Source organism: Myotis nattereri, assembly GCF_964212035.1.
Source record: "Myotis nattereri genome assembly, chromosome: 6".
Taxonomy (NCBI): domain Eukaryota; kingdom Metazoa; phylum Chordata; class Mammalia; order Chiroptera; family Vespertilionidae; genus Myotis; species Myotis nattereri.
The window spans coordinates 15,384,893-15,412,187 of NC_138081.1; the positions used below are offsets into that span (position 1 = coordinate 15,384,893).

Consider the following 27,295-nt stretch of genomic DNA (forward strand, 5'->3'; position numbering starts at 1 on the left):
TCAAAACTCTAATTTTTCCAAGCCCCCCACCCCCCACCCCCCACCCCCACGCCCCGGAGTCTTGGACCATTGATCTGGTGGACGCTTTTGCAAATGGCAAGAGCAGTGAGGCAGGGTGGCCAAGTGTCAGGCTTGACCTGCCAGGGACTAGCAGGCGCTGGTCTCCGGTGGCCCGCCTGCAGCCCCAGCCTCAGCGTCACAGGGCTTCCCGGCACTGTCTTTTGGCTCAGAGCCTCCGGGTTCCACCGTTTTCTGCTTGTCCGCCTTCCCTCTGCCCTCCCACGCTTGCTCTGCTCTGCCCCTCACCGTGCAACCATGGCCTCTGCCGCAGGGATTGAGACTGGCCCTGTGGTCCTGAAGCACCCGGCCTTGGAAGCTGAGATCCAGCCCCAGACCCAGGTCACTCTGCGTTGTCACATTGACGGGCACCCTCGGTAAGGAGCCGACTCTGAGGATGGGGGTGGGGAGGGTTATTCCAGGCCGGGGTGTTCCCCCAAATCTCAGACTCGATTCAGATGCATTTCTCTTCATTCTGGAACAACCCCTGCCCCTACGCTGCTCCACACCAGCCCCTGGTGACCCAAAGGGCAACATTGTGTGCGGAGCGATCCTGGGTTCTGGGAGCTGAGAGATCTGGAATCTCAACATGATTCTGCCCCTCAATTGCTGTGTGCCCTTGTGCTGTGTGCCCAGGCCTGTTTCCCTCCTTGCAAATTGAGGGGTCTCGCCCTGACCCTCTGATTCTGTATCCCACCCACTGGGTCCCCAAATACCCCTGCCTCCCTGTTGCTGACCCCCTCGCCCCACAGGCCCACCTACCAGTGGTTCCGAGATGGGAGCCCCCTCTCCGAGGGTCAGAGCAACCACACGGTCAGCAGCAAGGAGCGGAACCTGAGCCTCCGGCCGGCCAGCCCTGAGCACAGTGGCGTCTACTCCTGCTGCGCCCACAATGCCTTTGGCCAGACCTGCAGCAGCCAGAACTTTACCTTGAGCATTGCTGGTGAGCCTGGGCTGGGGATGGAGAAGGTGGAGGGTCGGGATGGGAGGGGCCGACTCAACTGCCTGTTCATGTGCTGCCTGTGCCTCTCCCCCCAAGATGAGAGCTTTGCCAGGGTGGTGCTCGCGCCCCAGGACGTGGTGGTGGCGAGGAACGAGGAGGCAATGTTCCACTGTCAGTTCTCAGCCGAGCCACCCCCGAGCCTGCAGTGGGTCTTTGAGGATGACACTCCCATCACTAACCGCAGCCGGTAAGGGACCTTCCGGAACGGCGGTGCAGGTTGCGTACTGCGCAGGGCGTTCTCTAAAAGGGGATGTGGATTCCTATCGCAGACGTCATGCTTCAGTACATGTGTTACTCCAGAATTCCGGCAGGTGGCAGTACAGTGTCTTGTAGTCACTAAATGAGTCCAACAAAGGGAAGTCTCAGGGATGAGCATCTTTCTCTAGTTCCCACAAGGGCAGTGTATGAGCTGAGCTAGCAGTGGCTCTGCTTCGACCCATGTGGGTCTTCTGCCATCAGAGGTGGAGACCCAGGGATGGAGGGACACAGGATCTGGGTGATCACAGTCTGGATAGGATGGGAAAGGCACCTTTACACACTCACATACCTACAGGACACACAGGTACACACATGCATGTGTTTTGGAGGAAGCAAACACTTCTAGAAGGTGTTTTTTTGTTTTGTTTTGTTTTTTTAATATATTTTATTGATTTTCTACAGAGAGGAAGGGAGAGAGACAGAGAGTCAGAAACATCGATGGGAGAGAAACATCGATCAGCCGCCTCCTGCACATCTCCCACTGGGGATGTGCCCGCAACCCAGGCACATGCCCTTGACCGGAATTGAACCCGGGACCCCTCAGTCCGCAGGCCGACGTTCTATCCACTGAGCCAAACCGGCCTCGGCGTAGAAGGTGTTTTATAGGGGCTTGTGTCCTCACCCAGGCCCTGTGAAAACAGAAAGCACCTTTGTGGTGCCAGGTGTGGCCATGGTTCTTAGGGTGTGGCTCCCTCGGCTAGGGACTTGGATACCACCTGGCTTCAGCCGTGAGCGCATCATCAGTTCCTCTGGTGTGGCCGTGGGACTTCTGCTGCTGGACTGGGGGCCTGACTGGCAGCTTATCTTGACCCCGCAGCAAGGCGGCCCCTCTGTCCCCACAGGTGCACGCTGCCATTGCTCGCTCTCACGTAAACACTGCTGCATTGCCACTCTGAAAGCCAGGTCTCCTGTAGCTGGAGCACACGCCTGCACATGTACATGCATGGGTGCGCACATGCACGTGTACACACACACACACACACACACACACGACGTGTTGGCTTCCTTCTCTGCCCCGTTCCTGGCTGATACCTTCCTACATCTCCAGCCGTCACCTTACCCTCTAGAAGGCGGCCTGTGGGCCACTTCTCCAGTCAGCACTCTCTCCCCCCGCAGCCCCCCCCACCTCCGCAGAGCCACCGTGTTTGCCAACGGGTCCCTGCTGCTGACCCAGGTCCGGCCGCGCAATGCCGGGGTGTACCGCTGCATAGGCCAGGGCCAGAGGGGCCCTCCCGTCGTCCTGGAGGCCACACTTCACCTGGCAGGTGGGTCTCGGTCTGGGGTGCCGAGGTGGGGGCTGCCTTCAAAATGGTTGGCATGTAGAGATTTAGGTTCCCGTTTCCATTCAGAGAACAGCTCGGAGGACAGAGGGAGGACGAGCAAGCTGAAGATTATTATAGGGAGAGTTTGTGCGGGAAAGGGCCAAAGTGTGCTGTGGGAGAACACCAGGTACCCTAAGACCCACTGTAACAGGGCTGTTTCCCTCCCGTGCACATCCCTGCAGAAATTGAAGACATGCCTCCATTTGAACCCCGGGTGTTCACAGCTGGCAGCGAGGAGCGTGTGGCCTGCCTGCCCCCCCAAGGTCTGCCGGAGCCCATCATGTGGTGGGAGCACATAGGAGTCCGGCTGCCCACGCACGGCAGAGTCTACCAGAAGGGCCGCGAGCTGGTGTTTGCCAGTATCGCCGAGAGTGATGCCGGTGTCTACACCTGCCACGCAGCCAACCTGGCTGGTCAGCGGCGACAGGATGTCAACATCACCGTGGCCAGTGAGCACCCGTGCCTTGAAGGCGGATGGGAGGTGGCGGGCCCAGGGCCAAGGGGCTCTTGGACTCTGGGTGTGATGGATAGCTTTGTTGGTGCTCACCCAAGGCCCTCTCAGCTCTGGGCCCTGCGGGCTTGGAAATCACTCAGCTGCTGGGAGGTGATGTTGGAGCCAGGAATGGAGGTTGGGCTGTCACCCCAACCTCCTCACAGAAAAGGGGTCCCCTGGCTCCAGAGGAAAGAGCAATAGAATGGAGTCCTAGAGACCCAGGTCCCATTCTGTCCCTGGTGCACGGAGTAACCAGGAGTAGCGAGTCACCCGCCTTGCCAGGTCTCCGTCTCCTAATCCATAAAATGGGCTCATAACTCACCTGCCCTACAAGATGGTCGGAAAGATGAATGAAATAGATTGAAAAATAATTTCCTTTTTGGAAAGGTGATGGTGAACAAACCTATGTGATAATTATTTTATTTGTTGTTATACTTTCCAGATTTCTACAATGAAGGTACTGCTTACAAAATAAGAGTAGGGAATAGCGTTAACTCTTACACTGAACAGGCTGAAAGTGCATATGAAAAAGACTGAGATGCCTTTGCTACAGGCATAGAGATTTATTTGTTTACTTTTTCCTTTATATCATGCCTGTCCCAAACCTTTGTGATAGTATAAAGGATACACAAGACAAACTCATATGTACATACACATACACACAAGTTTGCAACCTGCTGCTTCCACTTATCTCTACATCGTTTTAAGTGAGTAAATTTCAAAAATTCAAAAAGATTTTGAGTATGGAAAGTACTTGGTTAATTTGAAGTTGTCACAACACTAATCCAGTTAAAATACTGAAACTTCAGAGTCCTGCTGTCCCGTGCTCAAGTACCTGGTTCAGGGGGAAGCCGCCGCACACAGGTAACGCATGCAGCACAGGGGGTGCTCAGGACACTCCCAGCGGCGTGCAGACACATGCGAGCAGCTGCAGCCAGCCTTTCTCCAGTCTGGGTCTGTGGGTCATGTTTTTCTTTGGGGGCACTTTTTTTTAAAAAACATTTTTATTGATTTCAGAGAGGAAGGGAGAAGGGGAGAGAGATAGAAACATCCATGATGAGAGAGAATCATTGATAGGCTGCCTCCTGCACGCTCCCTGCGGGAGATTGAGCCCACAACCCAGGCATGTGCTCTTGATCAGAACTGAACCCAGGACCCTTCAGTCCGCAGGCCGATGCTCTGTCCACTTAGCCAGACCAGTTAGGGCTGGGGCACTTTAAGAAATGCAGCCCTGGCTGGTGTGGCTCAGTTGATTGAGCAGGTCCCATGCACCAAAAGGTTGCTGGTTTGATTTCCCATCAGGGCACATGCCCAGGTGGCCAGCTTGATCCGTAGTAGGGGGCATGAAGGAGGCAGACGATAGATGTTTCTCTCTGTCTCCCTCTCCCTTTCTCTTTCAAATCAATAAAACACATTAAAAAAAAATAAAAATGCAGAATCTGGGAGCCCATCCCAGATCTCCTGACCCAGACTCTGGGGGGGTGGGCCCAGGTGGAGAGTTTAACAGGTGCTGCAGGTGCTGCGTAGCATGCGGCAGGTGGGGAGGCCGGCTTTGATCAGCCGTTCGGCAGGCACTGCCTGAGCCAGGCCTTGAGTCCTGCGCTGCACTCTGAGGAGGAGGCCTGTGCAGTGGGAAGTGTGTGACACACGCAGGGCTGGGTGAGGTGGGGAGGGTGGAGGCTAGAGTTGGGAGAAGGGAGAGAGTTCCGTGACTGCATTCCGTCAACAGATTTATTGAGTGTGTTCATCGTGCTAGGCACTGTTCCCAGTCCTGGGAATGCAGCAGTGAACAAAGCAGACACAATTCCCCCTCCTTCTGGAGCTTGTAGTCTGATAGAAGCAACAAAGCAAACAAGAAAAACAATTGAATGGACAAATATGTAATTTTAGGCGGCAATGGAGCCATGAAGAAAAATAAAATAGGGTGACAGAGAGACACGAGGGCCAGGGGGAGTTTAGGGAGAACTCCAGAGGTTGGCATTTGAGCTGATACTTAAATTAAGGAGGGAGCCACGTGGATAGGCCCTGAGACAGAAATGGGCCTGAATGTTGGCGGGACAGCAGTAGCCTGAGTGGCTGGAGTTGAATAAGTGGTGGTGAGTGTGGTTGAGGTTGGGAGGTGGAGACTAGATCCTGTGGGGCCATGCAAGAATATAGGCTTGTGCCGGCCAGTGTGGCTCAGTGGCTGAGCATTGATCCCTGCACCAGGAGGTGGCCGCTTCTACTCCGGGTCAGGCCATATGCCTGGGTTGCAGGCTTGATCCCCAGTAGGGGGCGTGCAGGGGGCAACCAATTGATGCTTCTGTCTCTCCCTCTCCCTTCCTTGCCCTCTAAAGTCAATAAAACATAAAAAAAGAATATAGGCTTGTATTCCAAGTCTATCAGTTATCTATTGCTGCCTAACAGATGACTCCATAACCAGTGGCTTGAAACAGTAGACATTGTTGCACTTAAGATTCTCTGGACAGGGTTCAACTGGGACGCTCATCAGCCCCAGTGCTGCTGGCCGGGCTCGCTGGCATTTGCAATCAGCTGATGGGTCAGCTGGCGGCTGGCTCACCTGTCTGGCAGGTGGTATTGCGCAGGGCATCTCCGTTCTCCTCCCCTCGGCTGCTCCGGCAGGCTAGCTCGGGCTCAGAAGGCGCACAGTGTCACTCCCACTGTTGGACAAGGCAGGCCACCCAGACTCCAGGAAGTAGGGGAACAGGCAGAGCGGGAAGTGGCAACATTACGGTACAAAGAGCCTGAAGGGATGGGAGGGCTGTCTACACCCATCTCTGCAAAGTCTCACACCACGTCAGGGCGGGAAGTCCTTGCAGGGTGTCGAGTTGGAGAGTGACATTTTCAAAAGGTCACGCTGGCTGTTCTGAGAAGGCTGGACTGTTAGGGACAAGAGTTAAAGCAGGGAGACCAGTTAGATGGCTGTAATTGTCTAGGGGACGGGTTAAAGGGGCTGGAACAGAGGTGGTGGAGTGAGGGCAAACTCAGCATCTCGGAGCTAAGGTAGAATGGGCTGTGTAGAATAAGTGTGAGGGGGTGGGAGTGGAGAGAAGTCAAGGCTAGGCTTTTGACTTCTGCAGTTGCTGGAGAGTGGCTATATTTACTGAGGTGGGGAAACGGGGGTGAGCAGGTTTTGGGGGAAATCGGGTGTTCTTTGCACATCTCAAGTTTGGCTTTGCAAGTCTGAAGTTCAAGGGGGGGGGGTCAGGCAGTCAGGGTACACGTGTGAGAGTCATCCGCTCATAGGGTGTTGAAGGCCGTGGACTGGATGAGATCATTCAGGGAGTGAGTATGGCTCCAACAGAACAGAGAGCTGAGGCGTTCTAGTGTCACAAAGAGCAAGGACTTTGGAGTCATACAGACAAGAATTTTCAGTCCTGTCTCTGTCGTGTTTTAGCAAATCACCATTAGTGCCCTGAACCCCTGCCTTCTTAGCTGTAAATGGGTAAAGAAATACATACCTTGGGCGTATATTGTGATTGTTAACCAGGACAATGTCCAAAAAGTGCTGGCATGTAGGCCACCGCTAAGGATTAAGTGCTACAGCTAATAGACGGGGGCACTGAACTCAGGGCCTGATGTGGTGGTAGGATTTCTTGGGGTTGGAGCCTTTGGTTTTGTGGACATGATATCATCAGCCTTCGCTGTTTCCTCCCTGTCCCTGTAGCTGTGCCCACGTGGCTGAAGAAGCCCGAGGACAGCCAGCTGGAGGAGGGCAAGCCAGGCTACTTGCATTGCCTGACGCAGGCCACACCGAAGCCCACAGTCATCTGGTACAGAAACCAGATGCTCATCTCGGAGGTGAGAGTGAGGCTGGCTCAGGGGGTGGGTGGATCCCCTCCACTGCTCCCTGGTGGTCCCCTCCACGTTGCTCTTTCCCCAGGCTCTCCTCGGGGCCGCGTTGGTGGGGGTTCAGGCCAAGACTTGTGTTGCAGGACTCTCGGTTCGAGGTCTCCAAGAACGGGACCTTGCGCATCAACAGCGTGGAGGTGTACGATGGGACCTGGTACCGCTGCGTGAGCAGCACCCCAGCTGGCAGCATTGAGGCCCAAGCCCGTGTGCAAGTACTGGGTGAGCGGGCGTGGTGGGCGGGAGAGCGCCTGGCCTGGTGGGCGGGAGAGGAAAGGGAAGGAGCCGCAGGTCTAGAACCTTCAGGCCTGTCTAGCTGCCTCAATGCCTCCTTTCCACCCACCTGCCCTCCCTCTACTGAAACAGAAAAGCTCAAGTTCACACCACCGCCCCGGCCGCAGCAGTGCATGGAGTTTGACAAGGAGGCCACGGTGCCCTGCTCAGCCACAGGCAGAGAGAAGCCCACGATCAAGTGGGTACGAGCAGGTCAGTACCGTGTGAGCCTGCGGGGTGAGCAGGCAGGACTGTCTAGTGGTCAGATGTGTTAATGTCTGAGGGCCAGCTGAGTGCCCAGCATCATGTCAGGAACGGTGGGGACAGAAAGCAATGTAGGGCAGATTGTAGTCCTGTTAGGAAGAGAAAAGCCAGACACAAAAGAGGTCAGATTATACTGTTAGCACCTGAGACGCGTCAGGACCGTGATTGATTGGGCCAGACAGCACTGTCATGCCCTTCCTTGTCCCTTTTCAAAATAGTCATCCTTTTTGACATAAAAGCAACCTGGTCTCCTTTAGAAAATATCAGGAAGAAAAAAATACACAGTCCCACCATCCATTATCTGTGGGTGTGTGCCCTTTTTCTTTTTCTATGCATATCTTTGTTTTTACAAAGCGATTTTATTCACTTATTAAACTTGTCATACTTACTGTATAAAAATAGAAGATGCAAATAACTATGCAACCTTGTATTCCTTTTTAACTAACAGTATGAAGCATCGCCCCATCGTTTCATGCATGAACATAGGCCTTGATGAGTGCGATAATATTCCAATAATTGGATTCACTATAATTTACTTAAATATTCTCTAAATGTTGGAGATTTGGGTCGCTAATCATCCTTCCTCCATCCCTCCCCCCCCTCCTCCCTCTCTGTCTTTCTCTTTCTCTTTTTATTGCTGCAATAAACATCTTTAAGCCAAAGTTTTTTCTGGATTTGGGTTTATTTCCTTTGGGAAAGATTCCCAGAAATGGAATAATTATGTATAAAAGGGTATGCACGTTTTTACAACCCTTGGTGCATGTTGCCAAATTGTTTTTTAAAGGGCTGGGCCAGTTTTCACATTCCCGTGAGCAGTGAGAGTTAGAGAGGAGGGTGTCGGCTTTGAGGAGGAAGTGGGTCTCTGTTCAGGTGGTCTGGGGGCCTTTTCTGTGGGATGTGTGGCTCGCGATGGATCTGAAGCCGGGGTGGTGGCAGAGAGCAGGAGTGGGCTCCGGGTGGGAGGAGTGGCACGCAGCGAGGTGACAACAAGGCAGACTCGATGCCCAGTCAGAAGTGTAGTTTGGCAGAAGTGGAATGTTACACAGGCAACAGACGGAGGTGAGGATGAAAAATTGAAAAAGGAATAAATGGGGGATTCTCGATGCCTGGCTCGAGTGTGGGCTTTGTCTGTAGGTACTCAGGAGTGATGACATGTTTTTGAGTAGATTCGAATGACTGAGGGCATTGCCACCATGTAACTCTGGTCAATCCCATTACCTCCCTTTGTTGCCCCCGCAGATGGGAGCAGCCTCCCAGAGTGGGTGACCGACAACGCTGGGACGCTGCACTTCTCCAGGGTGACCCGCGATGATGCCGGCAACTACACTTGTATCGCCTCCAACGGGCTGCAGGGCCAGATCCGCGCCCACGTCCAGCTTACTGTGGCAGGTGCGACGGTGGCAGGGCCTTGGGGCTGGGGCTGGCAGGCCCCGTGTGGCAGCAGCCTGCGTCCCGCCAGCCCCAGTGCTCACGGCTCCCTGCCCCTCGCGGGGCTCTTCCCATCCAGTTTTCATCACCTTCAAGGTAGAGCCGGAGCGCACAACTGTGTACCAGGGCCACACAGCTCTGCTGCGGTGCGAGGCCCAGGGGGACCCCAAGCCGCTCATCCAGTGGAAGGGCAAAGACCGCATCCTGGACCCGACCAAGCTGGGACCTCGGTAGGGCCGTCTCCCTCCCACACTCACCCCTCCTCTCCGCCCGGTCTCCCGGCAGCCGGCGAGGTGGGCAGTGCCGTGGCTTCTCTCCTGGCAGGATGCACATCTTCCAGAACGGCTCCCTGGTGATCCATGACGTGGCCCCCGAAGACTCGGGGCGCTACACCTGCATTGCGGGCAACAGCTGCAACATCAAGCACACGGAGGCCCCCCTCTTGGTCGTGGGTATGGGCTGGGGACGAGAAGCTGTGGGACCAGACGTCTTTCTCATCTTTATACGACTTTCTCATCTTTACTAATCGGACCCTTGTACACGGAAGGCACTTCAACCGCTTTTGTGATGGGGTGGAAGTCTGCTGGGCCATGTCAGAGTCTGTCCTTGCTTAGAGCTGGCTGTCCTTTTCTTAAAAGCCCACAGCTGGTGTGTGTGTGTGTGTGTGTGTGTGTGTGTGTGTGTGTGTGTGGTGGGGGTGTGCTTGTCCTGTAGAGCTTTTTCTCAGGTCTCCTGCAGTAGCCACATGTGCCCCTGGGTGGGCGGGGAGGGGATCAGGTCAGGATGCATCAAGGCAAGGTTCCTGTGTCTGTCCTGGAGGCCCAGAGAGGACGATGCGTCAGGTAAAAGGCCCTGACTAGGCGCAGGGATGTGGGGCTTGGGTCTGGCCGCTCCTGCTGCTAACCATCTGTATGCCCTTAGAGCAGCGGTTCTCAACCTGTGGGTCTCGACCCCTTTGGCGGTCGAACGACCCTTTCACAGGGGTCGCCTAAGACCATCCTGCAGATCAGATATTTACATGACGATTCATAACAGTAGCAACATGACAGTGATGAAGTAGCCACGAAAATAATGTTATGGTTGGGTCACAACATGAGGAACTGCATTTAAAGGGCCAGAAGGTTGAGAACCACTGCCTTAGAGGCAGGTGTCGTTTCCTCCACGGCTTGTTTCTGCATCTGTAGAATGAGAAGGTCTCAAACTTTTCTGGTTTAGCAGCAGAATTATTTTTCTAGACAAAGTAGGAAGTGGTGGAGCACAGCGAAGTGACAGGCCCCTTGGTTGGAGCCCATGGGTATGTGTGGGAATTGGGGGCTTCCGCATCGTGGGTCTGTCAGTTTCTCCACGAGACCCTAGGCCCGTGGTTGGCAAACTGCGGCTCGAGAGCCACACGTGGCTCTTTGGCCCTTCGAGTGTGGCTCTTCCACAAAATATCACGTGTGGGCGCGCACATACAGTGCAATTGAAACTTCGTGGCCCTTGCGCAGAAGTCGGTATTTTGTGGAAGAGCCACACTCAAGGGGCCAAAGAGCCGCATGCGGCTCGCGAGCCGTAGTTTGCCAACCACTGCCCTAGGCCATTGAAAGCCCCTAGACCAGGAGAGCCCTTCTACACGTTTCTCCAGGAACCTGGTTTGTGCTGGGCATTGCCTGGGATTCTAAACCAGAAGTTCTCAGATGCTGCTCTCCAGGGCCTGACCCAGCGTCCAGTCACTGAAGAAACGTGTTAACACACCGTGTGGGCGTGTGGTGCCCCGACAGGTGTGGTTGTCGCTCGTGCCCCTGCCTGGCCTGGTGTTCAGATGCAGTCAGCCAGGGGGTCGCTCCCTGGGCCTCGGCAGGGCCTGAAGACCGCCCTGGTTAAAGCCGGTGACGGTGGCGCCCCTCCCGGGCCTCTCTGGCTTGACCGGGCCATCGAGGGTCTGGGAGGTTGTCATATGTTGGGGCACGGAGGGGCTGGAAGAGAAGCAGGCTGGGCGTGCTTCAGCACCCTGCACAGACCTGTCTGTGTGTCTCTCCAGACAAGCCCCAGCAGGAGGAGTCCGAGGGCCCCGGCAGCCCTCCCCCCTACAAGATGATCCAGACCATTGGGCTGTCGGTGGGCGCCGCCGTGGCCTACATCATTGCCGTCCTGGGCCTCATGTTCTACTGCAAGAAGCGCTGCAAGGCCAAGCGGCTTCAGAAGCAGCCAGAGGGCGAGGAGCCAGAGATGGAGTGCCTCAATGGTGAGGGGTCCCCTGGAGGCAGGAGGCAGGAGGCAGTGCCGAGTGCAGGTGCTGAGCGCCCTCTGGTGGCCACGGGGGGCGGAGCTGCAGCATTGGAGGATGTCTGGGGCTTGCCCTATCCCTGCAGCCAGAGCAGCGCTTCCCACCCCAGCTGGAAGCCTGGAGTTGGCCCATTCCCAGGGCCTGGGCTTCTGAGGAGCCTGGCTTAAGACTTCCTCATTGGAGCCTCTGTGCCAGCTTCTTATGTTTCCTGTGGCACTAAGCCAGATATAACTACTATATGTGCTCATGTTGCTGGTCCCCATCTTGTCTGTCTCTCCTGCTCCCCCTGCCCCGTTATTAGTCTTGGAGTGCCCCAAAGGCAATCTGTTTCTCTCCTCCAACTGGGATCTCCCTAGGGGCATGTTTGCGTCTCCCCTATAAGCTGAGGTGTTCAGGCGCAGGGCCTGGGTCCCCCTTGTGATTTCCCCTTTGTGCCTGTTTTGGGCTTTGCCTATAGATGGCCCCGCGGAAGCCAAAACCCTTATGTCTGTATGGTGTGCAGGGACCAGTGATTCGGATGACACTTGCGCAGCTTGGTCCATGTCAGAGGCTGTCATCCTTGCCTCATCCCCTCTGTTCATCAGTCGAGATTGGACCCATTTGGTAGAAGTAGAGGGTTGACCTGAGTGACCAGTCTCATCTTGGCACTTCCCTCTGCTCCTCCTTCCCAGGCGGGCCCTTGCAGAACGGGCAGCCCTCAGCGGAGATCCAAGAGGAAGTGGCTTTGACCAGCTTGGGCTCTGGCCCTGCAGCCACCAACAAACGCCACAGTACGAGCGACAAGATGCACTTTCCACGGGCCAGCCTGCAGCCCATCACCACACTGGGTAGGCTGCCTTGGCCACAGCTCCCCTGCCTGGCTGCAGGTCACCGGTTCTGTCCGAGGCTAAGTCATGGCTGTGGCTCTGAAGTCTCTGACACCCAGAACCTAGAGATGGGGGAGCGGGGGGGGCCACAGGGGAGATCTCGTCCAGGGTGTTCCCATTGCTGTTCACACCCCACCTCACAACTTGTGTCATTCCTGTGTGTTACTGACTTGATGTTTTCTTTAGATTGATTCCTTAAAAAAAAAAAAAAAAAAAAAAGTAACTAAAGTTAGCTCTGTTCTAGGGAAATATGTGAGAAATTAGGGATCTGTGCCAGATAAATTTTTCTGAGTGTACATTAAACATATAACTTTTAAGACATGTTTATCATGAGCCACCTGCCATTCTCATACAAGCCACCCTTTGGAAACCCCTGAATATTAATCCCACCCCTTTATTTTTCTACCGGGGACTTGAAGCCTCTCCAGGTAGGAAGGAAAGGTTTGCTCAGGGTCACATGGCTGAACTCGGCCACTGCCCAGTGCAGGTGCGTGGGAGCAGCAGAGACTCCCCACCGCATGCCGGAGAGGCCTGGCCCCTTCCCAGGTCAGGGGCTTCCCCGCTTGGGTGCAGGCAGCTGGCGGACTCAGATCTGTCCCCACAGGGAAGAGCGAGTTTGGAGAGGTGTTCCTGGCGAAGGCACAGGGCCTGGAGGAGGGGGTGGCAGAGACCCTGGTGCTAGTGAAGAGCCTGCAGAGCCGGGACGAGCAGCAGCAGCTGGACTTCCGGAGGGAGTTTGAGATGTTTGGGAAGCTGAACCACGCCAACGTCGTGCGGCTCCTGGGGCTGTGTCGCGAGGCCGAGCCCCACTACATGGTGCTGGAGTATGTGGACCTGGTATGCTGCTGGCAGGGGACCTCGGGTCTCGGGCAGGGCCGTGCCCTCACGGGGGTTAGGGGGTGCACCATGGGAACCTCCCTTCTTGTGGTCTCAGCTGAGACCTCGGGTTTGCCTCCTGTTACACCATTGAGATGCTTGCCTCCTGCCCCTCCCCTCTGCCCCCAGCTCTGACACCTGACTTCCCCTGACCAGCACCTCCTCTGCCAGCCCTGTGTCGGGTACCAAGTTTCTTCCGGCTTCACTGCGTCCTGCATGGGTACCTTCCAGGCCTTCTTCTCTGACTCCGATTTTCTGTGGTTATTTTTCTTTTTTCCTAGGTCTTGTCACCCCTTGAGAATAAACTTAACAGAACCCGGCTTTCCCTCCTTCCCGCCATTCCCGTGTGAGGCACCAGTGTTAGCCCCGTCACCAGCCTTTTCTGTCCACCCTGGTTGCATGCCCAGATCTGCCCCTTGCTCTTCATTTGCTGACTGACCTAGACCTAACTCCTCCAGTCCTCAAAAGGCTGCTTATCAGCCCCCCTCCCCAGCACCCCCTCCCCGCCCCCAGCTCTGGAGCAGGAAGGGGAGGAGTAACCCTTTCTGCTCCCATCAGAAGTGTTTGTGTACGTTTCTGCTGCTGGGGTCACCCCCTGTTTATGTCCAAGATGATCAACCCCTAGAGGGCAGGGGTCTGTGGGGTGCAGTTTTCTTCTTGGCACCTTGAAGGCAGGGGCTTCCACACTGCCTGTCTGAGGCTCCTCTGAGGGCAGATAGGACAGTCCTCTCTTTCGGACTGATAGCTTCTGGGAGGCGCCTGCTGTGTATTCTTTCATTCCCACTGACTTCCCTCACGGGAGGGGGGTCCAGTCGGGTGGGCGTTAGGTCAGGACTGCTCGCCATCTGCCGGGCAGGCACCTGTGAGCACCTGCTTGCTTTGATGCCAGGGATATAGTGGCTGGGCTCTGACATGACAGACTTTTGCTTTTCCCTCAGGGAGACCTCAAACAGTTTCTGAGGATTTCCAAGAGCAAGGATGAAAAATTGAAGTCACAGCCCCTCAGCACTAAGCAGAAGGTGAGGACAGGGAGGGAGAAGAGAGCAGTCCCCGGGGGTGGGCCAGGAGCGAGGGCAGTCCTCACAACAGGTCTGCTAACAGTGTTCCCTGTGGGCCAGGCGCACAGGTGCATGTGTTTCTCAGTGATTACAGTCATCATCTTAATGTGTTGCCGTCCACATTTTGTGGGTGAAGAAACTGTGGTTTAAGAGGTTAAGTGACTTGTCCCAATCACATAACCTGAAAGTGGCTTTGTATTGCCCTGTTGTTTTCATATAGAAGAGTTGCTCTTTGCCTTTGCCACTGGAGCAAGACATTAGCTCCCTCAGGGGGCATTTAACTGGAGGAGCAGCTGGGAGCACTGAGCTGGAGCAGCAGGGAGCAGTGAGGTGGAAGAACAGGGAGTAGTGAGGTGGAGGAGCAGCAGGGAGCACTGAGGTGGAGGAGCAGTGGGGAGTACTGAGGTGGAGGAGCAGCGGGGAGCAGTGAGGTGGAGGAGCAGCGGGGAGCACTGAGGTGGAGGAGCAGCAGGGAGCACTGAGGTGGAGGAGCAGCGGGGAGCAGTGAGGTGGAGGAGCAGCAGGGAGCACTGAGGTGGAGGAGCAGCGGGGAGCAGTGAGGTGGAGGAGCAGCGGGGAGCAGTGAGGTGGAGGAGCAGCAGGGAGCACTGAGGTGGAGGAGCAGCGGGGAGCAGTGAGGTGGAGGAGCAGCGGGGAGCACTGAGGTGGAGGAGCAGCGGGGAGTACTGAGGTGGAGGAGCAGCGGGGAGCAGTGAGGTGGAGGAGCAGCGGGGAGCACTGAGGTGGAGGAGCAGTGGGGAGTACTGAGGTGGAGGAGCAGCGGGGAGCAGTGAGGTGGAGGAGCAGCAGGGAGCACTGAGGTGGAGGAGCAGCAGGGAGCAGTGAGGTGGAGGAGCAGCAGGGAGCACTGAGGTGGAGGAGCAGCAGGGAGCAGTGAGGTGGAGGAGCAGCGGGGAGCAGTGAGGTGGAGGAGCAGCGGGGAGCAGTGAGGTGGAGGAGCAGCAGGGAGCACTGAGGTGGAGGAGCAGCGGGGAGCAGTGAGGTGGAGGAGCAGCGGGGAGCCCTGAGGTGGAGGAGCAGCGGGGAGCACTGAGGTGGAGGAGGAGCAGGGAGCAGTGAGGTGGAGGAGCAGCAGGGAGCAGTGAGGTGGAGGAGCAGCGGGGAGCACTGAGGTGGAGGAGCAGCAGGGAGCAGTGAGGTGGAGGAGCAGCGGGGAGCAGTGAGGTGGAGGAGCAGCGGGGAGCACTGAGGTGGAGGAGCAGCGGGGAGCAGTGAGGTGGAGGAGCAGCGGGGAGCCCTGAGGTGGAGGAGCAGCGGGGAGCCCTGAGGTGGAGGAGCAGCGGGGAGCAGTGAGGTGGAGGAGCAGCGGGGAGCAGTGAGGTGGAGGAGCAGCGGGGAGCCCTGAGGTGGAGGAGCAGCGGGGAGCACTGAGGTGAGGAGCAGCGGGGAGCACTGAGGTGGAGGAGCAGCAGGGAGCAGTGAGGTGGAGGAGCAGCGGGGAGCACTGAGGTGAGGAGCAGCGGGGAGCACTGAGGTGGAGGAGCAGCAGGGAGCAGTGAGGTGAGGAGCAGCGGGGAGCACTGAGGTGGAGGAGCAGCAGGGAGCAGTGAGGTGGAGGAGCAGCGGGGAGCAGTGAGGTGGAGGAGCAGCGGGGAGCAGTGAGCTGGAGGAGCAGCGGGGAGCAGTGAGCTGGAGGAGCAGCGGGGAGCAGTGAGGTGGAGGAGCAGCAGGGAGTAGTGAGGTGGAGGAGCAGCAGGGAGCAGTGAGGTGGAGGAGCAGCGGGGAGCATTGAGGTGAGGAGCAGCAGGGAGCACTGAGGTGGAGGAGCAGCGGGGAGCAGTGAGGTGAGGAGCAGCGGGGAGCACTGAGATGGAGGAGCAGTGGGCAGCCCTGAGATGAGGCACAGTCAGCTGCCTGAGTTTTAGGGGCCTGCTGGCCTGGGTGTGTCCCTGAGTATGTTTCTTTAGGCTCCGAGTGTGGAAACTTCTGTGAGTGGGCTGCCCATGTTTCACCTACTGTGGTTTTTACACTTTAACTCTCACTTCAGCTGTAGCTGTGCAGCCTTTCCTTCCTGTCCTCCTCCTGCCTTCAGGGCAGAGGGCTGTTGTGGGCACAGAGCCCTGGCTGGAGCCCGGGGTGGAGCAGGCCTGGGCTGAAGCAGTGTAGAAGGGAAGCTCGCCTGCTCCGCTGCCCACAACAGATGATCGCTTCTGCAGCCCGGCTCTCCCTGTCCACAGCCTGCTCCCTCTCTGAGCTGACCCACCTCCCTCATGTGCCTGGCACTCTGTTTCTAAGCTGACAGCAAAGTCACCTCACAAAACGATCAAAGCTCAGGGCAGGTGGGCGGACACTGACCACCGGGCCCCTCCAGGTGACCACCCCTGCCTTGTAGGCTGACTCAGGTCGCAGAGGGGAAGGGCAGGAAGGTGTGCTGGCTGATTAGTCAGGTGCGTGGGGCCCTTGGCTGCCCCTGATCTCTCTGGGGAAGTGGTCCTGTTCCCACTTCCCCATATCACGTATGGCACCCTGGTTCCAGCTCTGGCTGGCCAGGGAGCAGCCTGCCTACCACTCCAGCTCCCCTTAAAAACATAACTCTGAGAAGCCATAGGACAGGGCACGCTGCCCCAGCTGGTGGGACATGGGGACCCCAGAGCTCACAAATGGGGACATGCATGGAGCCTGAGGGCCCTTGGGGATGGAAAACGGAAACTGCCAGGCGTCGCTGGGGCGCTGAGGATCGAGCGGGGGAGCTTCGGTAAAAGAGGATGCATGTGCCACACAGACTCCACGTGCCCCACAGAACGCAAGGGAGAGGCGTTCACTAAGAGACTCCACTGCCCTCAGGTGGACAGACGGTTGTGGCTAACAAAGAAGGCTTCCTGGTGAGAAAGCCATTTGAGTTCAGTTCTCAAGGACAGGAAGTAGTTTAATGGCGGGAAGGGGATGGATTCAGGAGTGAGGGGACTCCAGGTAGGTCTCTGCGGCTGGGACATGGGGACAGGGACACAGGCTGGCAGGACGTTGGTTACCTCTGTCACATGGCCTGAGGGACGGTATTTTACCGAAAGTCATCACCGCCTTCGCTGAAGATCTCTCCCACACTTTTTTGAAAGAGCATCTTAAATTTGATGGCGGAGCTTCAATGAGTTGGTTCCATGCTCTCTAAGGACAGTACTCAGCATCTGGTGGGGGTGGGGTTGCTTAAAAAAAAAAAGATTTCTGGTCATACCTCACTCAGACTGAGGGAATCAGAGAATCTGAGGGTAGGGTCTGAGGAACTGCAATTTTCCAGCAACCTTTTCAGCTGATTCGTAAGCCCATTGAAGTTTGAGGAGTCCTTGCCAGTGGTTTTGAGACCTATGTGGGTCTCAGTCAGTAGTTTAAAAAAATGCTGCTTTGGGGGGATTCCATAAAAATGATAATTCTTAGGAAGTATGTATTAAAACCTGTAGATACTTCCTTGTGCTAGTAATTTAGTGAGCTACTCTGTTAACTTCATATGCCTGGGAGTCCTGGGGAATGGAAGGAGAAAGAGTTAAGTGTTTTTTTAAAAATTATTTTTATTAATTTCAGAAAGGAAGGGAGAGGAATAGAGAGATAGAAACATCAACGATGAGAGAGTCATTGATCGGCTGCCTCCTGCATGCCTCCCACTTGGGATCGAGACTGCAACCGGGGCATGTGCCCTGACTGGAAATCGAACCGTGACCTGGTTCATAGGTCAACGCTCAACCACTGAGCAACACTGGCTGGGCAAGAGTTATGTTTTTAAGGGGAGCAGGAGTGGTAGGCAGGCTGCTCCCTGGCCAGCCAGAGCTGGAACCAGGGTGCCATACGTGGTATGGGTGATGTTAGTGGGGGGTCCCCAGGAGGATTTCAGGATAGCAGTGGGATAGTGATAGAAGTCAGGGAGCCTGACTGGTTTGGCTCAGTGGAAGGAGCGTCGGCCTGCGGACTGAAGGGTCCAGGGTTCGATTCCGGTCAAGGGCATGTACCTTGGTTGCGGGCACATCCCCAGTGGGGAGTGTGCAGGAGGCAGCTGATCGATGTTTCTCTCTCATTGATGTTTCTAACTCTCTATCCCTCTCCCTTCCTCTCTGTAAAAAATCAATAAAATATATATATTTTAAAAAAATAGAAGTCAGGGAGGTGGGGGCAAGCTGGAGGGGGCCAATGGGGGGGGGGGGGAAGGGGGCATATTGTTATTCAACAATAAAGATTAAAAGAAAAAAGGTCAAAGACCCTGGCCCTGGGTGGTGGCATAATTGTAGATAATGCTTGTTAAGTAGCTGATACGATGATGGGGATTTTAAAGTTGGAGAACTGTAACCTGTGGTTTCTCTATGCATCACCTTCAAGCCAATGACAGGAGGAGATGTAGGGTCGCTTAGCACCTGGTGGACAGAGCATTATGCAGCCAGATGCCAGGACCTGTGGCGGTACACAGAAAGCCTGTTGTGAGGCGAGCACAGTGGAGTCACAGTGGGTTAGCTGGGACCTGTTGAACGTTGGAAAGGAAGGGGTGGGTCTGGTCTTTATAACAGCATTTGAACATTGATCCTGTGGCCCTCTGGTGGCGGCTTGCCCAGCAGTAAGGAAACACTTCATTGGCTTGGGTCTAACAGAATTCCCTTTTGCCGTCCTCACGGAGCCAGCGTTTAAAGAAGCACTGCCTCTCTGGAAAGATAGCAAGTTAGTCGCCATGCCAAGCCCACTCTCTTGTTTCCCTTGACGAGCAGCAGGTTGAGAGCAGACTGAGGGCAAGGGCAGGTGTGATGAGGGCACATCACAAAAGCCTTTGTCTGCCCCTTACAGATAGCCAGGCAAGGCTGAGCAATGCCCTGGGGTTTTGAAGCCTGAAGTAGAGTCCGTTCACTTACGATGCCCACTTCAGTGGTCATCTGGCCCTTTTACCACCAGCGGCACTTGGGGTGTTCTGAGGATGGCAGTCTGGGGACTGTTTGGGGCGTGTGGCCTCTGCTTTTCCTTGGAGATGCAGTGCGGGCTCTGTGCCTAGGGAGAGCTCAGTGATCCCGTGGATCTCTTCTCAGCCCTCCTCACTGGCACACCCGTTTGGTTGGAAGCTACCCAGAGATTTTGTGTCATTACTTTTTTTTTTTCTTTCATCCTCACCCGAGGATATTTTTTTCATTGCTTTTCAGAGAGTGGGAGGGAGGAGGGAGAAAACATTAGCGTGAGAGAGAGAGATACATTGACTGTTGACTGGTTGCCTCCACGCATGCCCAGACTTGGGGCAGGGAGCAAACTTGTGACCCTCTGGGGCACGGGCCGGCGCTCTAACGGCTGAGAGACACCGGCAGGGCTGTGTCTTCACTTTTGATAAAGAAAATGCACCAAGAAGATGAGACTTTCCCCAGCGCTTGATGGTGCTTGTTCTGCGAGCGCCTCTGCGGATGCGGTGTCTGTCAGTATGTTGGCTTTGTCGATGGGCCTGCTTGGTGGTGGTTCGGATCGGTGCTCACAGAACTCCCTGCAGGGGTGGAAATGTCCCGTATCTGCTGCTGTGCAGTGCGGTAGTCACTCTCCCCAGGTGGCTACTGAGCACAGAGAATGTGGCTAAGGCCACAGAGAAGCGGAGTTTTTAATGTTTATTAGGTTTTAGTTAACATAGTCACATGGGGCTCGGGACGACTGTTTCGGACAGCACAGATTTAGACCATTGTTGTTGTTTTTTTATATTTCTTTATTGGTTTCAGAGAGGAAGGGAGAAGGAGAGAGAGATAGAAATATCAATGATGAGAGAAAATCATTGATCAGCTGCCTCCTGCACACTCCCACTGGGGATTGAGCCCACAACCCAGGCATGTGCCCTTGGCCGGAATCGAACCTGGGACCCTTCAGTCCGCAGGCCGACGCTCTATCCACTGAGCCAAGCTGGCTAGGGCATAGACCAGGGGTGGGCAAACTTTTTGACTCGAGGGCCACAATGGGTTCTTAAACTGGACCGGAGGGCCGGAACAAAAGCATGGATGGAGTGTTTGTGTGAACTAATATAAATTCAAAGTAAACATCATTACATAAAGGGGTACGGTCTTTTTTTTTTTTTTTTTTTTTTTTAGTTTTCTTCATTTCAAACGGGCCGGATCCGGCCTGCGGGCCATAGTTTGCCCACGGCTGGCATAGACCATTGTTTCTTACACTATATATATATTTTTTAATATATTTTATTGGTTTTTTACAGACAGGAAGGGAGAGAGATAGAGAGTTAGAAACATCGATGAGAGAGAAACATAGATCAGCTGCCTCCTGCACATCTCCTACTGGGGATATGCCCGCAACCCAGGTACATGCCCTTGACCGGAATCAAACCTGGGACCCCTCAGTCCGCAGGCCGACGCTCTATCCACTGAGCCAAACCAGTTTCGGCTCTTACACTATTTTGACTGAAACCCACAGTAGCAAAAAAAGGTACATTTTGCATTAAAACCCAACAACATTGGCATGGTTATATATTTTAAAAATGAAAAATGTTATGAATGATACCCTTACTAAGTAACGCACTCTCATATTTTCTGTTCCAATTTAAAAAAATGTTTTTATTGGTTTTTAGAGAGAGAGAGAAAGGGAGGGGAGAGAGCGAGAGAAACATTGCCTAGATGTGAGAGAGAAACATCCATTGGTTGCTTCCTCTACCCCAACGGGGACTGAACCCTCAACCTGGGAATCAAACCGGCAACCTTTTTAGTGCACGGGACGACGCTCAACCAACTGAGCCACATGGCCAGGGCGATGTTCAGTTTTTTTAATGCTGGTTAAGATGAACTAAGTTGGTTTCAGGACATACTAATAGGTTGTACCCACAGTTAGCAAACCACCATTGGAGGCAGTTGGCCCTCAGGATGTCACTGGCCAGTGCACACCGGCCGGGATTTGTCTATGGAGTGACCCCTCTGCCAGCGTCTGGCTCAGCTCCTCTGGAAGCCAGGCTGGGGAAGCTGCTGAAAGGCCAGGCTGAAGTAAGCACCCCACCTCTGGGCTCACTGCTGAGCAGATGGCCCCTACCGTGCCCCCAACACCACTGATGTGACCAGGAGAGGCAGCTGTGGTACTGAGGAGAGAGCCAGGCTTCCGTATCAGGCCGGGGGAAAGCCTCAGATGGGATCCTGGGCAGGGCTGAGGATGAGCCCCGCCTCACAGTGCAAATAAGAGGGACAGCCACCTCACTCAGGCCAGCGCACAGTAGGTACTCAATAAGTGTTCCTGTCTCCTCTCAGATTGGGTGGTCTCGCATTTGGTAAATTGGCAACAGCCCCTCTGTCACTCCCATTCATTTCATTCCTCTGAATTTCAGGAACATAGAATTACATGAACCATCATCTTTGGATAATTTATGACATACTCATTACTGGTCCACACATGGGCTACTTTTATTTAGTTAGTTATTTTTTAACGTGCATGAGCGTGTGTGTGTGTGTTTGGTAAATTTTTATTTTGATATTTCGAACTTAAAAGAATGTTAAGGCCCTCGCTGGTTTGGCTCAGTGGATAGAGCGTCTGCAGACTAAAGGGTCCCACATTTGATTCCAGTCAAGGGCACATGCCCGGGTTGGTGACTTGATCCTCAGTAGAGGGTGTGCAGGAGGCAGCCGATCAGTGATTCTCTCTCATCTAGTTCTATTTAGAATGTTCTATAAGGTATTTATCTGTACTAATAAAAGGGTAATACGTTAATTAGACCAGGAGACCTTCTGGACGTCCTTCCAGACAAAGCCATGGTGGCAGGGCTGAGGCAGAGGCAGTTAAGGGTGATCAGGCCAGAAGGGAGAGCAGTTGGGGGCAATCAGGCCGGTGGGCAGAGTGGTTAGGGGTGATTAGGCAGGCAGGCAGGTGAGCAGTTAGGAGCCAGTGGTCCCGGATTGTGAGAGGGATCCCAGATTGGAGAGGGTGCAGGCTGGGCTAAGGGACAGCCCTCCTCCCGCTCCCATGCACGAATTTCATGCACCAGGCCACTAGCATAAAAGGCTAAGTGACCATCTGACCAGCTGGTATGATGCACACTGACCACCGGGGGCAGATGCTCAACACAGGAGCTGCCGAGCTGTGGTGACTTGGCAGCAGAGGTTCTTGGGTTACGTACCAGGAACTGGAAAGGAGGGAGCTCGATTTTGGGGTGCATCACCTGAGAACCACTGTCTCGCAATCTGCGACCCCTCAGGGGATGTTGGAGAGCCAGTTTCAGCCCGATCCCCGCAGGCCAGGCCAAGGGACCCCACCTGCGGAGGGACCCTGCTCACTCTGCAGACCACCTTCGAGCTGCGGTGCCACCCCAGGTTTAGTCAGCCAGAGAGGGACCGCGGGAGGTTGGCTCCAGGGCGTGTCCAGCCCGTCTCGCCCAGTCCTGCCCCACCGGCCATCTTCTAATTAATTCCCTTTCAATGTGCATGAATCCATGCACCGGGGCACTAGTTCTATACAATACAGTCACATGGCTCAACAATTTTAAAAGGGAATTAGTGAAATATATTTTTAACTCCTACCCTTTGGAAAAGAGTTTGTTCTTATTTTGTAGAGCTACTCACAGTCCTTGACTCATACCTAGATATCTTAAAGAAATTCATGCGTGTGCGCACCCATAAGAACGGTCATAGGAGCACTGTTCTTAATTGCACAAAGCTGGGGGGAAATCCAAATATCCATTGGCATTAAAATGATTAAATATAGTATATTCAAGGATGAAAACTCAGTAAAATAGTCCCTGCATCACATCCCAAAGGATGAATCTCACAGTGCTGAGTGAACAAATCAGGCAAAAAAACGTACACACTTTGTATGCTTCCAGCCTTATCTGGTTCCAAAACGGGAAAACTGAATTATATTGCTTAGGAACGTGTGTGTAATGGTAAAACCTAAGGGCACCTTCCTCATCATGCTCTCTCCCTCCCCTCCAGAGGTAACCACTGTCCTGCCTTTATGGTCCTAGTTTCTTGACTGTTCTTTCTGGTTTTACCTTTACACACAACGTTCCTAAACAATGTGATTCAGTTTCCCCGTTTTGGAACCAGATAAGGCTGGAAGCATACAGAGTGTATATGCTCTGGGGTGCTAGCATTGTTGGTTTTGTGTTTTTGACTTAGGGATCGTTACCTGGGTCTGAGCTTTATAATTATTTGTGGAAGTGCACATATATTTGATGAGCTTTTCTAGATATAATTTACCACTTAAAAGATACAAATCAAAAAGTTTTTCTACCTTTCCTCTCTAGTCCCCAGCTCCCCTCCTTGGAGGCACATGTGTTTGGTGTATGTGTCAAAATATATATCTTTTGTTTGTTTGTTTTTTTATATACAACTAGTAGAAAATACGTAATTTTGAAGTAAAAAGGAAAAGAACCCATTAGGATGTGAGCTACGATCACTGCCGGTTATTTTTCCCACGTGGTTACTATGTGCCACTCACCTGTCCAGCACCTGCCGCGTGTCCAGGTGGTCCCAGAGCTTAATTCCATTTGGTTCTGCTCTTCCAGCAGCCCCGCGAGGCAGGCACTGTTATCCCCGGTTAACAGAGAAGGAAGCTAAGCAGTCGTGGCTTTGCCTTGGGCTTCCTGAGCCTCACACCGATGGCATGGAGACCCACCAAGCGTTGTGTGGGGGGTGGTCACTTGGATCCCCCAGACGTGGGTGCTTTGACGAGTGAGTCCCTTTCTTGCTCCAGGTGGCCCTGTGCACCCAGGTGGCCCTGGGCATGGAGCACCTGTCCAACAACCGCTTTGTGCACAAGGACCTGGCCGCTCGGAACTGCCTGGTCAGCGCCCAGAGACAGGTGAAGGTGTCGGCCCTGGGGCTCAGCAAGGACGTGTACAACAGGTAGAAGGACGTGGGTGGGTGGGGTGAGGGGTAGAGGGGAGGTGTGGGAGGTGTGGGGAAGGGCTGCTTAGTCTAAAGCGGAGAGCCCAGGAAGGGACAGAGGCTTCCAACCTCTCTCCAAGGCCGCAGCAGGCGTCCTAGCCATTGGGACACAGGTCCCTGTCACTCATAGATTTTTATCTAGTGATAAAATATTACAAACCTTTAAAAAATAACTAGTAGGTTTTATAAGTTTGTATATAACTTAACTATTTGTATGGTTCCCTCTGTACCTTCCTGAATTCACTAATTATTATTTTGAATCCTAAGACTTGAAGCTCAGCGCCAGGGCCTGAGATGCTCTGGGAGCCCATCCACACTGCAGCGTGCCTGGGGGCGCCTGGGAGCTTCCCCTCCAGTCACCCCAGCGCTCAGTCAGACATCAGTCATGCTTTAGTCATGATTTAAAGCTTTTTAAATGTTCTTTCCACTTAACATGTTCTCCTTTTTCACAATCTTAAAACGAGTGCCAAAAGTATGTATGGTTATTAGCTTTTTATTTTTATATTAAAATGTAGCAAAATTTGGTTTTAAAGGAATTTTTAACCATCAACCCCATGTGGATGCCCCCAGATTTCATTCCGTGTACCCCTGTGTTGCCAGTTTCTCTTGAGTGCCCTGAGGTAGGAAAGTTGAGTTCTAGCTCGCGTATGAGACTCAGACCTGGGATGAGGAATCTGTGGTCCCTCACCACAACCCACCCGGCCTGTGAGCCACGGAGGCCCCGCCCCCACCCCCACGTGCGGTTTTCTTCTGCAGTGAGTACTACCACTTCCGCCAGGCTTGGGTGCCTCTGCGCTGGATGCCCCCCGAGGCCGTCCTGGAGGGTGACTTCTCCACCAAGTCTGACGTCTGGGCCTTTGGTGTGCTGATGTGGGAAGTGTTCACCCATGGAGAGATGCCCCATGGTGGGCAGGCCGACGACGAGGTGCTAGCAGGTAGGCAGCTGTGTTCCCAAGGGACCATTCCACAGGTTTTTCCAGGTGGAGAGTTTGCTCAGGATCCTGGGGGCAGCTCAGCCTGCCTCCCCTCAGGGCTGGTCATAGCAGGAACACGGTTATGGCCACTCCAGGTGTTGAAATACCTTCATGTTGGTTGGTAACTGCCCTCGCCCACGGTGACCACTCCAGCCACTGACACCTGCCCCCATGCATTGGTTGCCTGCTGTGCTGTGTGGACCCTGACCCACCAGCCCGGCAGAGCTGGGGCCAGGGGAGTTACCCCTTTGGTTGCAAGATACTTCCCCTTTACTCCTTGAATCAGTGCCCACCAGCCACTGGCCAGTGGCCCCCACCCCAGGTCGCCCTCCAGTGGCTGCTTGTGGATACTGCCGGCTCCACAGAGTGTTGGACAGGAGGTTAAAAGTTTGCCTAACTCTCATTTTCCTGCAGACTTGCAGGCTGGGAAGACCAGACTCCCACAGCCTGAGGGCTGCCCTTCCAAGCTCTACCGGCTGATGCAGCGCTGCTGGGCCCTCAGCCCCAAGGACAGGCCCTCCTTCAGCGAGATTGCCAACACCCTGGGAGACAGCCCCGCAGACAGCAAGCCATGAGGAGGGAGCCCAGGCAGGCTGTGCCTCAGGCTGGCGTGGGCACGGGAGGACCCCCTGACGGGTGCCTGCAGCATGATGGGCAAGATCCCTGTCCTCCTCGGCCCTACGGGCCCTACCTGGCACCACAGGCACTGCTGAGGTTTGGGCTATTTCCTCCTCTCTCTTACCCTCAGTCCTTGGGGGGGTTGACTCGGACCCGGACTGGTGACTAGGACCTTGGGCTGGGCAGCTTTTTCTGCCACCCCTTCCCCCATCAGGGATAGCGTGGGTGCCTCAGGTAACACCAATTTCTGACCTGGGTCTCCGCCCCTTGGCCAAGTGCAGTTCTGCCACTCACCTGCTAACTTTGCCCAGGGCAGGCGAGGCTGCAGATGAGCCGGGTTGGAGGGCCGTTCCTTAATATACTCAAATTCCTGGGTACTTCGGGCCCATGGGGCCCACCTCGGGGTCTGTGCCAGAATCGCGGAGGACACAGCCAGTGCGTCCTCCCCACATGGACTTGTGCACGCCGACCCTGACCTGTGTCTCTGCCCCACCCTTCTCTCCTTTCCTCATCCTAAGTGCCTGGCAGATGAAGGAGTTTCAGGAGCTTTTGACATTATATAACCCGCCCTTTTTATATGCACCACGGGCGGCTTTTGTATGTACCGTACTCGCAGTGTAGGGTGGGTGGGCATGGGAGGGAGGGGTGCGCCTTGGAGGAGATGGGGACGGGGACCACCCCTGCCTCACACTTTTGTTGTTGTTGTGTGTTTGTTGTTGTTTTTTTACACTCACTGTTCTCAATAAAGAAGCCTTTTTTACAGCCTGTTTCTGATACTCATTCTCTGCCGTTGCCCGTGAATCGTGCCCCATCTTCCCTGGCTTATCAGAAGGGCCATGTGCCTTTATGGAGTCTAGTGAGGCTCGGACGGGAATAACTGGCAGACACTGGTCCTTCTTGCTGATCTTTGTGGAGCAGTTAAGAATGTGGGCTTAGGCCCTGACTGGTTTGGCTCAGTGGATAGAGCGTCGGCCTGTGGACTGAAGGGTCCCGGGTTCGATTCCAGTCAAGGGCATGTACCTTGGTGGCGGGCACATCCCCAGTGGGGGGTGTGCAGGAGGCAGCTGGTCAATGTTTCTCTCTCATCGATGTTTCTAACTCTCTATCCCTCTCCCTTCTTCTCTGTAAAAAATCAATAAAATATATATATTTTTAAAAAAGAATGTGGACTTAGGAGGCAAGACCACCTCTGGTCCGTGGGCTCCTCCGACTGCCAACCACTTGTTCTCTGCCGGCTGGCCTACCACTCATGCTTAGGTGCGGGGCGGGGGGGTGGGGGGGATGGTGGTAGAGTGAGGGCGGACAGTTAGAGTGGGTTTGGAGGAGGAGTTAATGACAGATTCAAGTCTCTGAATACCTTTATGACTTTAGGAGGGAGATGGAGTGGAGAGTATTGAGCAAAGGTGATGCTCGATGCCCCGAAGCTCCAGAGCCCTCAGCTGATTCGATCCTGCCTCTTCTTTACATAGACCCGTGTCATCAGTTATTTTCTTCCTTATTCCAGTGACTTCGCCTGTGCCCCACCCTAGAGAAATGTGTCCAACTCTGAAATTGCTCTAGTTCATTGTGTTCCTCACCATACTTCTCAGTAATGAGAATAACAGCTAATATTTATTGAATACTTGCTCTGTACCAGTCACTTGGCTAAGCACTTAACATGCATTATCTCCCGTAATCTCTGTGACTACTTTGTTAGCCCGATGTTACTGTCCCCATTTCACAGATTAGAAAATGCTCAGGGAGGCCAGATAGTTTCCCCAGGTCACACGGCTGGTAATTGAGCCACTTGCTTATTGATACACAGTGCGTTGCATCCCACAGATGTGTTGGAATGGGAGAAAAACCCAAGAACAGTTTCTCTAG

The 27,295-nt window shown here is 54.3% G+C and overlaps 1 protein-coding gene across 1 annotated transcript; it reads left to right on the forward strand.

Moving 5' to 3' along the window:
• Window positions 1–315: 315 nt before the first annotated feature.
• PTK7 (protein tyrosine kinase 7 (inactive)) lies at window positions 316–26,198 on the forward strand (the record flags this gene model as incomplete). The annotated part of the gene is made up of 18 exons (XM_081094639.1): window positions 316–434; window positions 810–1,000; window positions 1,097–1,247; window positions 2,435–2,583; window positions 2,823–3,089; window positions 6,801–6,934; window positions 7,069–7,204; window positions 7,349–7,468; window positions 8,759–8,908; window positions 9,027–9,177; window positions 9,272–9,399; window positions 10,968–11,171; window positions 11,885–12,040; window positions 12,684–12,916; window positions 13,894–13,974; window positions 23,647–23,798; window positions 24,597–24,775; window positions 25,229–26,198. The coding sequence occupies 18 exons, from the start codon at window positions 316–318 to the stop codon at window positions 25,387–25,389; spliced, it is 2,862 nt and encodes a 953-aa protein (XP_080950765.1). The 3' UTR covers window positions 25,390–26,198.
• Between the last annotated feature and the right edge of the window lie 1,097 nt (window positions 26,199–27,295).